We start from the raw sequence: 12674 nt of genomic DNA, 5'->3' as shown, positions 1-12674 counted from the left end.
TAGAATATTGAATAATTATGATGATATCCAAGGCAATGATCAATATATAGGCATCACGTCCAAGATTAGTAGACCGACTCCTGCATGCATCTACTACTATAACTGCACACATCGACCGCTATCCAGCATGCATCTAGTGTATTAAGTTCATGGAGAAACAGAGTAATGCAATAAGAACGATGACATGATGTAGACGAGATCTATTCATGTAGGAATAGCCCCCATCTTGTTATCCTTAATAGCAGCGATACATGCGTGTCTTGCTGCCCCTTCTGTCACTGGGAAAGAACACTGCAAGATCAAACCCATCATAGAGCACCTCTTCCCAGGGCAAGAAAAAACGATCTAGTTAGCCTAACTAAACCAAAGATTCGAAGAATAAATAAGAGGCTATAAATAATCATGCATATAAGAGATCAAATAAGACTCAAATAATATTCATGGGTATAGATTTGATCATAAACTCAAAGTTCATCGGATCCCAACAAACACACCGCAAAAAGAGTTACATCAAATATATCTCCAAGAGACCATTGTATTGAGAATAAAAAAGAGAGAAAAGGCCATCTAGCAATTGCCTACGGACCCTTAGGTCTATGGTGAACTACTCACGCATCATCGGAGAGGCACTAATGAGGATGATGAACCCCTCCGTGATGGTGTCTAGATTGGATCTCATGGTCCTGGAACTTGTGGCGGCTGGAATTGTGTTTTGTCGACTCCCCTAGGGTTTCTGAAATATTTGGAATTTATAGGGCGAAGAGGCGGTGCAGGGGGGCTACGTGGGGGGCACAACCCCCTTGGGCGCGCCTGGGCTCCTCGACGCGCCTTGGTGGGTTGTGCTCCCCACGGGCCTCCCCTCTGGTACTTCTTTGGCCCACTGGGTGTCTTCTGGTCCAGAAAAAATCTCCAAAAAGTTTCGTTGCGTTTGGACTCCGTTCGGTACTGATATTCTGCAAAGTAAAAAATAAGCAAAAAAACTACAACTCGCACTGGGCACTATTGATACGTCCATTTTGCATCATGTTTTTCTACTGTTATTTATAATATTTTTATGCATAATAATGCTTTTTGGAGTAATTCTAATATCTTTTCGCTCATAATATGCATGGTTTACACAAAGAGGGGGAATGCTAGCAGCTGGAATTCTGGACCTGAAAAAGCTACGTCAGAGTTACCTATTCTGCACATCTCCAAATGAGTTGAAAACCTACGGAGAATTATTTTGGAATATATAAAAATACTAGAGCAAATAACTACCGGAGGGGGCCCACCTGATGAGCACAAGACACCAGGGCGCGCCTGGGCCCCCACACGCACCCTAGTGGGTTGTGCCCAACATGGCCCGCCCTCGTGGGTTGTGCCCAGCACGGCTCGCCTCCGGTGCCCATCTTCTGGTATATAGGTCATTTTGACCTAGAAAAAATAAAGGGGTGACTTTCGGGACGAAGCGCCGCCGTTTCGAGGCGGAACTTGGGCAGGAGCACTTTTTCCCTCTAGCGGAGCGATTCCATCGGGGGGACTTCCCTCTCTTCTTTGGGAGGACAATCTCCATCAACATCTTCAACAACACCATCTTCTCTCAAACCTTAGTTCTTCTCTTGTGTTCAATCTTTGTGCCGGAACCTCAGATTGGTACCTGTGGGTGACTAGTAGTGTTGATTACATCTTTGTAGTTGATTACTATATGGTTTATTTGGTTAAAGATTATATATTCAGAACCATTATGTTATTTAATACCCCTCTGATCTTGAGCATGATTATTATTTGTGAGTAGTTACTTTTGTTCTTGAGGTCACGTGAGAAGTCATGTTACAAGCAATCATGTGAACTTGATATGTGTTCGATATTTTGATAATATGTAGGTTGTGATTCCCTTAGTGGTGTCATGTGAACTTCGACTACATGGCACTTCATCATACTTTGGTCTAAGGGAATGGATTGTGGAGTAGTTATTAGATGATGGGTTGCTAGAGTGACACAAGCTTAAACCCTAATTTATGCGCTACTTTGTAAGAGACCGATTTGGATCCAAAAGTTTAATGCTATGGTTAGATTTTATCTTAATACTTTTCTTATAGTTGCAGATTCTTGCGAGGGGGTTAATCATAAGTAGAAGGTTTGTTCAAGTAAGAACAACACCTAAGCACCAGTCCACTCACATATTAAATTATCAAAGTAGCGAACACGAATCAAACCAACATGATAAAAGTGACATGATGAAATTCCAGTGTACTCTCAAGAACGCTTTGCTTATTATAAGAGACCGTTTTGGCTTGTACTTTGCCACAAAAGGATTGGGTTATCTTGCTGCACTTTATTTATTATTGCCGTTACTTGTCCGTTTATTTGGGGAAAGTCGGACAACAGATCTGAGGCACCATGCGTGCGTCATGAAATTGACGACAAGATTGGTGCCATAGTGAATCGGGGTGGCACCGGAGAAGTTGTTGATGTCTGAGTAGCATCAGGGAGGACCTGCGAGCGTGAGGAGGAAGCTCAGTTTTAAAGGTCATAGGTTGGCCAGAGAAGGAGAGGGATTGGGTAGAGACAGTTTGAGAGGTAAGAAAAACGAGAACATGCGAAGACAAAGACAATGCCTCGTCTCAGTTCATGTTTGGGTGTTAGAGAAGGCACAATTGAAGGAATATGTGATGGTTTAAAAAGTGATGTGAGAACATGTCAATGTTGGTTAGGTTGTGGTCTTAAACTGCAAGAGGTTTTGCACTTGTCATAGAGCTTATTGCATTTACAAATTATTTTGAATCGTGGCAGCGCACACACATCTAATTAGTAATTTTATATGTTGCATAAGAAACACACAAAATTGTTGCTGAAATGTCGTGCAATCAGAGTAATGGAGCATTCTACATTCGACAAGATGTATGTCGGGAGTTCATCAGTGCCACCGGTTTTGCTTTGCCTTTGTATATTTCGATTTGTTTTTCATATCTTATACTCACTCATTAGTATTGGGCGCTCCTCAAGCACATCATAGCAAGAGTCTCATCTACATAACACACATGCGCATGCACACACACAGTATATTCGGTGCATCGGTGCATTTATAGCCGGACTCACCAAACCCCCTCCCCCTACATGCCCAGCCGGACGGTCTGACTGGTAAAAAAAAGAAACAATCGACCTAGACGAATGCATCATACCGGCCGCAAATGTCTGGCACCGGCACGCATCATCTGCTGGAAGCAGCCTCCGTGCTGAACATTTTTTTTACGGGCCTACGTGTTGAACTAATCGTGACAGCCCCGTTGGAATTGATGCGGGCCACCCCCACGCCTCCACTCGAGCCCCTCCCCACCAACCTCCCGCTTACCGAATTTACATCTGCCCCCTCACTGACACCAGGCCCCACCACTCTGGCCCGTCACTGCCACGGGAGCAAGCCGGGCCGGGATCGAGTGCGAAATCGCGGAGCGTGTTTGGAAGGAAAACTAGCCGTTAGGCTCCTCGGCCCCCAACGCTCCCCTTTTCCTTCTCCGCCCCGTTCCCCGTTCCCTCCCACCCCCGATCTCCCATCCCCCCACCCAATCGAAACCACTCCCAAGCAAAACACCCTGCGCGATCCCAAACCCTAGCCATGGCGACCGGGGCGGCGGCGAAGACTCCGACCAAGCCATCGGCCCCCGCGGCGCCCAAGACCCCGGCCAAGCCCGCCCCCTCCACCACCGCGGCGGCGGCGGCGAAGACTCCGGCCAAGCCCGCCCCCTCCACCACCGCGGCGGCGGCGGCGAAGACTCCGGCCAAGCCCCCGCCCACGGCGGCGACAGCGAAGACCCCGGCCAGGTCCGTCTCCCGCGCGCGGTTCGCGCACGCCTCCGAGAACTCCGACCCCAACATCCTCGCCTCCCCTCCCCGGACCACGTCCAAGACCCCCGCCAAGCCCGCCGCCGCCCCCACCGTCTCCGCCTCCGTCAGGAGGAAGCGCGGCACGCCCGCCCCGCCGCCGCCGGTCCCGCAGCGCCGGTTCCTCGTGGCGAAGAAGGGCGCGCATCGGCGGAGGCAAGCCGGCGCGAGCGGGGGAGGCGGCGAGTTCGACTTCGACAAGTGCCGCGAGGCCGCACGCGAGGCGCTGCGCGCGTCGCACGAGGAGTTCTTCCTCAAGGAGCGCGCGGTGTCCGCGGCCAGCGAGGAGCAGGAGTCCCAGAAGGAGGGAGCGGCCGACGAGGAAGCAAGCAGTGCCGCCGTTATCGAGGATGGGGAGGAGGGGTCTGTGGCGGATTTGGAGGGGAGCGGCAAAGTCAGAGCGATTCGGAGCAGAGTCATGGCCAAGGCGATGAACAGCGTGCCAGATACTGGGGCCGGCCGTGTCAAGCACCTGGTGCATGCTTTCGAGAGCCTGCTCTCCATCTCCGGCGCCACCGCTGATGCCGAACGGGCCGGCGAGGAGGCCTGGGTGCTGCCTGGATTGCATCCGTGGAACGAGGGGAGTGAGGGCTCACCGGTGGCAGTGTTCTCCTCGTCCGATTTCATGAACATGGGGCCGACCAGGCTTTGCAGTTCACTTGATGGCAAGAGCAACAGGTTGGTTGATACCAGCAAACAAACGAGATAAGTAATTGCATCTAGGTTGTTGCTGATCAAAGTTTGTTCCTCTTCTCAGATCTAGCTGGGACAGCCAGACCGGAGGACGCAGGAGCCGGCGGAACGTGAGGATGCGATAACCTTTTTTTTCTGCTCTACTGTTAGCCATGCTTGTTCTGTACTCTCTAAATTCAATGTCTATTTGCTCTTTGATCTGACAGTCATCTGAATCACTAAGGAGCAGCTGGAATAAAAAGCTCAAGGTCACTAGCCAGCATCCCTTCAAGCTGAGAACAGAGGTGAATAACAAAATCTTTGGCTATAGTTCTGTTTGTTAGTGGGCAAGTCAGTAGTAGTAGATTGAGCATTAAGCATTCAGCAGTCAAAATAATCTACTGTATTGCTATATTGCCTGATGCGCGAATTGTTTTTCTCTAACAGCAAAGGGGAAGAGCCAAAGAACAACAGTTTATTCAGAAAGTCCAGGAAATGTTAATTGAGGATGAGAAGAAGCGCATACATATTGCTCAAGGACTTCCGTGGACAACAGATGAGCCTGAGGTTTGTCATTCTGTATAGCCTAACTTTCTATAACACAGCCTTGCACTTGCATTTTGTCTGGTATAACATACTAGTTCTTGGACTTGAATAGCAAAAATGACATAATGTCAAAACTGATATATGACACATTTGGAGAATGCTGATTTCCTTTGGAATATAACAATGAATGAAGGAATCAACAAGTGTTTCCACGACTCTACCGCCCGGCCAATCCTGTTCCACTGAATGCCCTCCCTTTTTTCATTAGCGACATATATTCGTTTGGTTCAGTATACCTTAGAAGGAAGATAAATGTGTGCTACTTCCAGATTGAAGCTTGTTGTTTGAGCATGCTGTGACTGTTCTTATGACAACATACTAATTCCTGGAGTTGAATAGCAAAATTGACATGATGTTAAAATTAATACTCCTGTGGTATAACATATTTGAAGAATGCTTATTTTCTTTGGAATATTATTGATTAGGAAGATAAATGAGAACATACTAGTTCTTGGAGATGAATAGCAAAAATGACTTAATGTCAAATTACATATAACATATTTGAAGAATCCTGATTTTCTTTGGAATATAATTGATGAGGAAGATAAATGTGTGTTACTTCCAGATCGAAGCTTGTTGTTTGTGAATGCTGTGACTGTGTTCTTATGGCATCTTACTAGTTCTTGGAGTTGAATATAAAAAATGACATAATGTCAAAATTATATAAAATATTTGAAGAATGCTGATTTTCTTTGGTGCATGCTGAAAACTATCAGGTTGTTCTCCTGATTGTTATTGAATTTATTTGCATAACTTTTGTACCTGGTTCTCTTAGGAATCACTATGATGGTTGATAAGTTTTCAGTTAACAAGTGATATTGTTTTAACTTTGAACCTCTATTTTCACTAGTGCTTGATCAAGCCACCAGTCAAGGAAAGGACTGAGCCAGTCGACCTTGTTCTCCATAGTGATGTGCGCGCAGTTGAACGTGCTGAATTTGATCAATATGTAAGCCTCCTTACATGTTCATTGTACATTGCACATGGTTTGAAGCCTTATTTCAGTGGTACTAGCGCGAGTCTTTTACACTCTATTAGGTATTAACTACAGCTGTTTGAGATTTAGGTATCAGAGAGGATCAAGTTTGGTGAGGAATTAAGATTGGAGCGGGAGCGTCAACAGAAGTTACAGGAGGAAGAAATGATAAGGCAGTTGAGGAAAGAGCTTGTTCCTAAAGCACAGCCAATGCCGTATTTTGATCGGCCATTCATCCCCAAAAAGTGAACACCTGCTCTGCAATGGCACTTGTATAGATGATATTTCAATTTCAATAACTCATTGCAATAATGATTCGACATTACCTGTTTAGTTTTCACTAGTTGAAAGTTGTCCATTTAAAAGTAACTAACATTTCTTTCTATTGTGCTTCTTTTAAGGTCATCAAAGACAATAACAATTCCGAAGGAGCCAAACTTTCATCTCCGGCCTGAAAGGTTATCATGGTGAGTTGCGGTTCGAGACTGACTGAACATACACTATAATCTGTGGCAATTAACTACCAATAAATTCATCTTTCACCATCGACAGCTGATTGGCATCAAATACATGTTGTGTTATATTGTTGTTCTCTATTCAAAGCATGCTCACCATGCTGGGTTATGTGAATGATGGCTGACAGTTACTATTGACAGCGATGCATGGTCACTGGAAAGCTGAAGACATGGCCCCGCAAGCAACGTGTATGTCGACTGCATGTATCAAGAGCCGCAGAGCATCATCAACACGCATGATTTAGATGCTCCCCATTCTTTCAAGTGCCTAGCTTCTTAACGTCTCCATGTGCAACGAGACTCGGTCTTTGTAGCTTGGGTGGTCTCCAGCTTTTCTTCTGTGTACATGCGTTTATGCATATCGATAGCTCTGTGCTTCAGATGCATCCTCCACCTCCAGGGTTAAACCAGCTTGTTGTACGAGACACCGCAGATGGGAAATTCAAGGATGAATTTCTGTGGTCTTGTATTCCTAAGTTGATTGTCGAAAAACCCGAAATACCAATGTGTTGATATATATGTGGATTTTGGAAAAAAATCTCTATATTTTAGCTGTCGCTGAATTTTACTGTCAGTAGCGACCGAACTGAAAATAGTTTTGTGGCAAACTGAAGTGCGTATGGAATGAATATGGATCAAGCTTATCTGTATGCTAAAGGACACACCGGATCACTGAGAAACTGAGATGAGATAACAGTTATCACGCCGAAGTTAAAAATTAGTCAGAAAACTCTTCGATTACATCAACTATGTATGTGTATCATGTTGCAAAATGGTCATTTTACGAAGTTCTGAAACCAGGGAAATATGACTTCTGTCTCCGCGGGATTGAGATGAGATATGTACAACGAGATTTTTCCTTTTTTCTGTAAGGCAGAGAAAGTCGCTTTAAACACGACGAAAAATACATTTTTTTTGAGACGACGAAAAATACATTTATTTTTTCTGGGTCAGATTCGGCCCAAACCAAGTCTCTGGGCTAGAATGCAAAATGCTTGTGCTGTGAACATTTCGGTGGCAACCCACGAAGACCCAGTAATCCCACGCCCAACCACTTTCTTTGAAACTACTGTAGCACATTCCCTCACCGACGTGTGGGTCCTCCGCAAGCTAAGCTACGGGCACCCAGCGCTTCTCCCCCACTTGGCAGGCTCCCTCCACGCCACTTCTCTATTTCTCCCCCCATCTCTTCCTCCTCCCCGATCCACCCGACCGCAACAAACCCTAGCACCGCCAGATCTCCACCTCCGCCGCCGCCGGAGAGGCCACCCAACAGATCTCCCCGATGGCGTTCCGCCGACTCCTCTCGGCCGCAGTGCGCCGCCGCTCCGCCGCGGCGGCCGGGAACGCGCGCGAGGCCTCCACGGCCGTCGCCGCGGGCCCCGGCGCCATCGCCCCCGACGCGCCCGCCGTCCGCGCCCCGGTGATGGCGTACGACCGGATCGCCGACGCCGTCAACGCGCGCGTCCGCCGCCTCGAGCACCCAGACCCCCGCTTCCTCCGCTACGCCAGCCCCGTGCCCGCGCACGTCGACCACACCGCCATCCTCGAGGCGCCGGAGACCAGGGTCACCACGCTCGACAACGGCCTGCGCGTCGCCACCGAGTCCTCGCTCTCCTCGCGCACGGCCACCGTCGGCGTCTGGATCGACGCCGGGAGCAGGTACGAGACGGAGGAGGCGGCCGGGGTCGCCCATTTCGTGGAGCACATGCTGTTCAAGGGCACGGGGACGCGCAGCGCCGGGCAGCTCGAGCAGGAGATCGAGGACATGGGCGGCCACCTCAACGCCTACACCTCGCGGGAGCAGACCACCTACTACGCCAAGGTGCTCGACAAGGACGTGCCACGTGCGATGAGTGTTCTCGCCGACATTTTGCAGGACTCTAAGCTTGAAGACAACCGCATTGAACGCGAGCGCGGTGTGATTCTCCGAGAGATGGAGGAGGTTAGTTTCCTGATGCGTATATGTTTGCTTGAGTTTATCACTCCTTTCCACTGCAATAAGGATCTGTTTAGGTGATTTTACCTACAATTTCTTATGCTGCCTTAGATTGATTGCATCATGCCTTCTCTAGTGTTTCATTAATATGTATTTCTTGTTTATTCTGTTGTTTTTAACCAATCCATATAGAGCTCTGAGATAGAAAGAACTAATTTACGGAGACTTGATTTCTTAGTATTAGGAATTGTTATGAACTGCTATATGTAAGAAGACAGATGTAAAATGGGATTTGCTATCAAACTGTTTGGAACCAATACAGATATCAATTTAAGAAAAAAGAACATGTATCGGGTGCTTGTGTTTTCTCGAACTTACATTCGCCAAATAGGTCCTTGCAGAAAGTAAGAACTGATCAAAGGCCTAATTTCTTAGTACGAGGCGTTCTAGTTGTATCAAGCTGCCGCAGACTTAGATCATAGATGGGAAGGCAACATTGGCATTTGATATCAAACTGTCCCAAATCAAACTGGTTAACAGTTCGGAGCAAAAATGAATATTGTATGCCCGTGAAAAAAATCTTTTGAATTTGCTGAGAATATTATTCAAGTAGAGTAGAATGTTGCACGGCCATAATGAGTTTAAATGGACCAACCTGCAAGGTTCATCATGCATCCAACAGCTAAACGCTCTTATATTTCTTTACAGAGGGAGTACCTAATATGGATGCAAATAACTTAACTCAATCCTTGGGTTTTATGAGCATACAAGTTTCATGTTCTGCTCTATTATTTACAGACTTCATTTTTGGTTCAGTAAGTTGTTGTTAGTCGCGTCAGACTGCAACCCATACGTGCAACATTTCTGAGATGCTACTAATATTTATGTCTTGCTGTGCTTTCTTGAAGCCCACAATTTTTTTCTGACTCTCCTATGTTATGTAGGTTCAGGGACAGTCGGAGGAAGTTATATTCGATCATCTCCATGCAACTGCATTCCAGTATACTTCTCTTGGCAGGCCAATCTTGGGTTCTGCTGATAACGTCAAGTCTATCACCAAAAAGAATCTCATAGACTACATTCAAAAGCATTACACGGCTTCTAGAATGGTACTTGAGATTAAAAATATGTGTCTAATACATTTGGATACTATCATTTTGTCGTATTGCTATTACCTCAACAGGGTGGAGTATCTCCTAGTCGTAAATAACATGTGTTTTGTGTGTTTTCAGGTCATTACTGCTGCTGGTGCTGTTAAGCATGATGATATTGTACAGCAGGCAAAAGAGCTGTTCAAATCGCTGCCAACTGACCCTACAACAACTAACATGTTGGTTGCTGAACAGCCAGCCATTTTTACTGGTTCTGAGGTATGTATTTTACTGTAAGTTTACCTGTGCTGTTCAAATCATTGATTATTTTATGCTACTCAATAGGTACGAATCATTGATGATGACATGCCCCTGGCCCAATTTGCTGTTGCCTTCAATGGAGCATCCTGGACAGATCCTGATTCTATTGCATTAATGGTTATGCAAACTATGCTTGGTTCGTGGAACAAGAGTGCTGGAGGAGGGAAGCACATGGGGTGGGTTCCTTCCCTATTATACACCCTTTCATCTTGTTGTCATTTCCTTGTGTATAACCAAGTCCCTTCGTCGAAGTGACTTGAAAACAATCCACTGATCATATTTCACTTTGTTATCCTGATTTTTTGATATAGTTCGGAGCTTGTACAGAGAGTAGCAATCAATGAAATAGCTGAGAGTATAATGGCATTCAATACAAACTACAAGGACACTGGCCTGTTTGGTGTCTATGCTGTCGCTAAGGTCAGTCGTATTTTTTTTCTTTTGTATCAAAGGTTGAAGAAAGTACTTCTTTCTGTATGTTATGTAGGCTGATTGCTTGGATGTAGGCTGATTGCTTGGATGTGTATCAGCCATTATATGTGAACATGTTCTGGTGGTATAAAATGATGTGTTGTTCATGTATTTTGCCTGATGATGTTCCTTGGCCTTGTTTTGTAGGCTGATTGCTTGGATGATTTGGCTTTTGCAATTATGCAAGAGATGAGCAAATTATCATACAGGGTTACCGAAGAGGATGTTATTCGTGCACGCAATCAGGTATTTCTTTCAATGAGGGTGGTATTTCTTTCAATGCCAGTTCAATGTGTAGTAGTGTTTCCTATGGATTATTGACGCTGAATAGTATGAAGCATATTTTTTCTTGTGTACTTGTTAGGAATCATGGTTCTGATATTCTGTTGCTCGATAATTGTTGGCTTTTGCACTGGAACATATGTATCTGCCATTGAACTTCTGTCTATCTTTCTGACATTGTCATTGCTTTGACTTGATACTTTCAGCTGAAATCCTCCATCCAACTCCACCTTGATGGCTCCACTGCTGTTGTTGAGGATATTGGACGCCAGGTATATGGACGCTATTATGTAATGTCACATGATATTCCAATACGCATCCTCTGGAACTTATCTTCTTCTGTGTTGTCAGCAACTCATCTATGGCCGTAGAATTCCTATTCCTGAGCTTTTTGCAAGAATAGATGCAGTTGATCCGAGCACTATCAGGCGTGTTGCAAACCGCTTCATCTTTGACCAGGTAATTATTGTTTTGCCAACTTGCCTTGTTTTATGTAGAATTTTGGATATCCCATGGCGTCGGGTAATGCCAGAAAGTGTGGTCGAAAACTAAAAGTTGCTAAAGTTTTGGTCACTTGCTCATAGATTACATCCTGCTTATGAGGTGCCTGCCAATTGCTATTGATAGACCTCTAATGATAAGAGTATTGTTTCCTTTTATTGGAATATGAATAAGAAGGTCCATTGATATCTGGGTGATATGCTTTTGTTTTGTTGTGAATAATGTAGCTTGCTGTATTAACTTATGAAGTTTTAGTGTGCATTTACCTTTTAGTTGTGGCATTGGTATCTCGTGGAAAATTTAGTTGGAACAGTAGCCTAACTTGATATTATGATAAGACTGCATTCTGTATATATTTTTTGTTGCCTGAATAGATGAGCCATATGGGAAATATTACTGTTATACTGTATGATACATAATTATTAAGCTTGCATGAAGTTCAAAAGTCTTGGAGATACATATATATTTACTGTCTGAATGCCGTTTTTTCTTTCAGGATATTGCCATCGCTGCCATGGGACCAATTAAGTCTCTTCCAGACTACAACTGGTTCAGACGCAGGACCTACATGCTCCGTTACTAGATGATTCGACCAGCGGTGTACCATGTTTACAGTCTGCAAAGGCAAGATGATTGCTTGTTTTGGCATCAGTATATTAAGGCCACATCCACGCACATATTATGTGCCGAAGTGGAGGAATTTTTTGAGTCTTCGTTTTCCTTGCCCTTCTCTTCCTTTTGCAAACCCACAAAGCTGTCAATAATGGTAGGCAAATTCGACTGACGTGGCTTACTTGGGTGGCCGTCCGTTGTTTTACGATGATGATGAATCGTCATGATACTTTTCCATCTTGTGTTCGGATATTGTTGTCTTTCGGCCAATAATTTTAATGAAGCTGCTTATGTAAAGTAAGATGGTGGCTGTTAGCTTCGATATGATCTTTTGGGAACTTTGCATCGTTGTAATTGTTGTGATGAGTTGTCTCTGTTTGCGTTGCACATTTCGTCATCACGTGTTAACTGGGGACAAATGGCCGATCATACGAGGGAACCACCTCGTGTTGTGCGTTGTTTGTATTGCTCGATCCTGACCGAGTAGGCTATTTTGCAGTCCGCCTTGATGTTGTCAGCTGTTGCTTCGTGGCGTGCGGGACCGTAACATGCTTTGTCTGTCGCTTAGAGGCGTGTGGTTGGCTGTATCATCCTATTGGGTGCAAGAAACTCGTTTCGTATCGTATGCGGAGGCCTGACTTGTGTGCGCATGAACCTTAATGCGGAGGCCTGGCGTAGTTGAGCGTAAAAGTGGGCACGACGCAGAAAGGAGTGAGCGTGAAGATGGCTGGACACTGAACTCTAGCATCACCCCCTCCCTCATTTATTCGCCCACCACTATGCTACGACAAACTCAACACCACTTCTCAGCATCAGGGGCGGCG

At 45.5% G+C, this 12674-nt stretch overlaps 2 protein-coding genes across 2 annotated transcripts; both read left to right on the top strand.

Moving 5' to 3' along the window:
- The first annotated feature begins 3510 nt into the window (after positions 1–3510).
- LOC125552506 (microtubule-destabilizing protein 60) lies at positions 3511–7207 on the top strand. The gene is made up of 8 exons (XM_048716090.2): positions 3511–4542; positions 4622–4667; positions 4764–4841; positions 4984–5103; positions 5993–6091; positions 6209–6363; positions 6520–6585; positions 6775–7207. Exons 1-8 carry the CDS (start codon positions 3599–3601, stop codon positions 6797–6799), a joined length of 1533 nt encoding a protein of 510 aa, XP_048572047.2. The 5' UTR covers positions 3511–3598; the 3' UTR covers positions 6800–7207.
- Positions 7208–7798: 591 nt separating this feature from the next.
- Positions 7799–12151, top strand: MPPBETA (Insulinase (Peptidase family M16) protein). The gene is made up of 9 exons (XM_048716091.2): positions 7799–8578; positions 9517–9681; positions 9805–9942; positions 10009–10160; positions 10296–10404; positions 10603–10701; positions 10944–11009; positions 11089–11196; positions 11735–12151. Exons 1-9 carry the CDS (start codon positions 7919–7921, stop codon positions 11819–11821), a joined length of 1584 nt encoding a protein of 527 aa, XP_048572048.2. The 5' UTR covers positions 7799–7918; the 3' UTR covers positions 11822–12151.
- The last annotated feature ends 523 nt before the right edge of the window (positions 12152–12674 follow it).

Source organism: Triticum urartu, chromosome 4A (assembly GCF_056163025.1).
Source record: "Triticum urartu cultivar PI428250 chromosome 4A, HENAU_Tu73, whole genome shotgun sequence".
Taxonomy (NCBI): domain Eukaryota; kingdom Viridiplantae; phylum Streptophyta; class Magnoliopsida; order Poales; family Poaceae; genus Triticum; species Triticum urartu.
Note: the sequence above shows the minus strand (reverse complement) of the source record. Positions and strands in the feature narration are given on the sequence as shown.

What these genes read in the sequence shown, in the direction of transcription:
- LOC125552506 (XM_048716090.2), top strand. Translation starts at nt 3,599, where the DNA reads ATGGCGACCGGGGCGGCGGCGAAGACTCCGACCAAGCCATCGGCCCCC. An exon ending in CCTTCAAGCTGAGAACAGAG is followed by an intron (nt 4,842 to 4,983) that starts GTGAATAACAAA and finishes TTTCTCTAACAG; the next exon opens with CAAAGGGGAAGAGCCAAAGA. An exon ending in GTGCTGAATTTGATCAATAT is followed by an intron (nt 6,092 to 6,208) that starts GTAAGCCTCCTT and finishes TTTGAGATTTAG; the next exon opens with GTATCAGAGAGGATCAAGTT.
- MPPBETA (XM_048716091.2), top strand. Translation starts at nt 7,919, where the DNA reads ATGGCGTTCCGCCGACTCCTCTCGGCCGCAGTGCGCCGCCGCTCCGCC. An exon ending in GGAGGAGGGAAGCACATGGG is followed by an intron (nt 10,161 to 10,295) that starts GTGGGTTCCTTC and finishes TTTTTGATATAG; the next exon opens with TTCGGAGCTTGTACAGAGAG. An exon ending in TTATTCGTGCACGCAATCAG is followed by an intron (nt 10,702 to 10,943) that starts GTATTTCTTTCA and finishes TGATACTTTCAG; the next exon opens with CTGAAATCCTCCATCCAACT.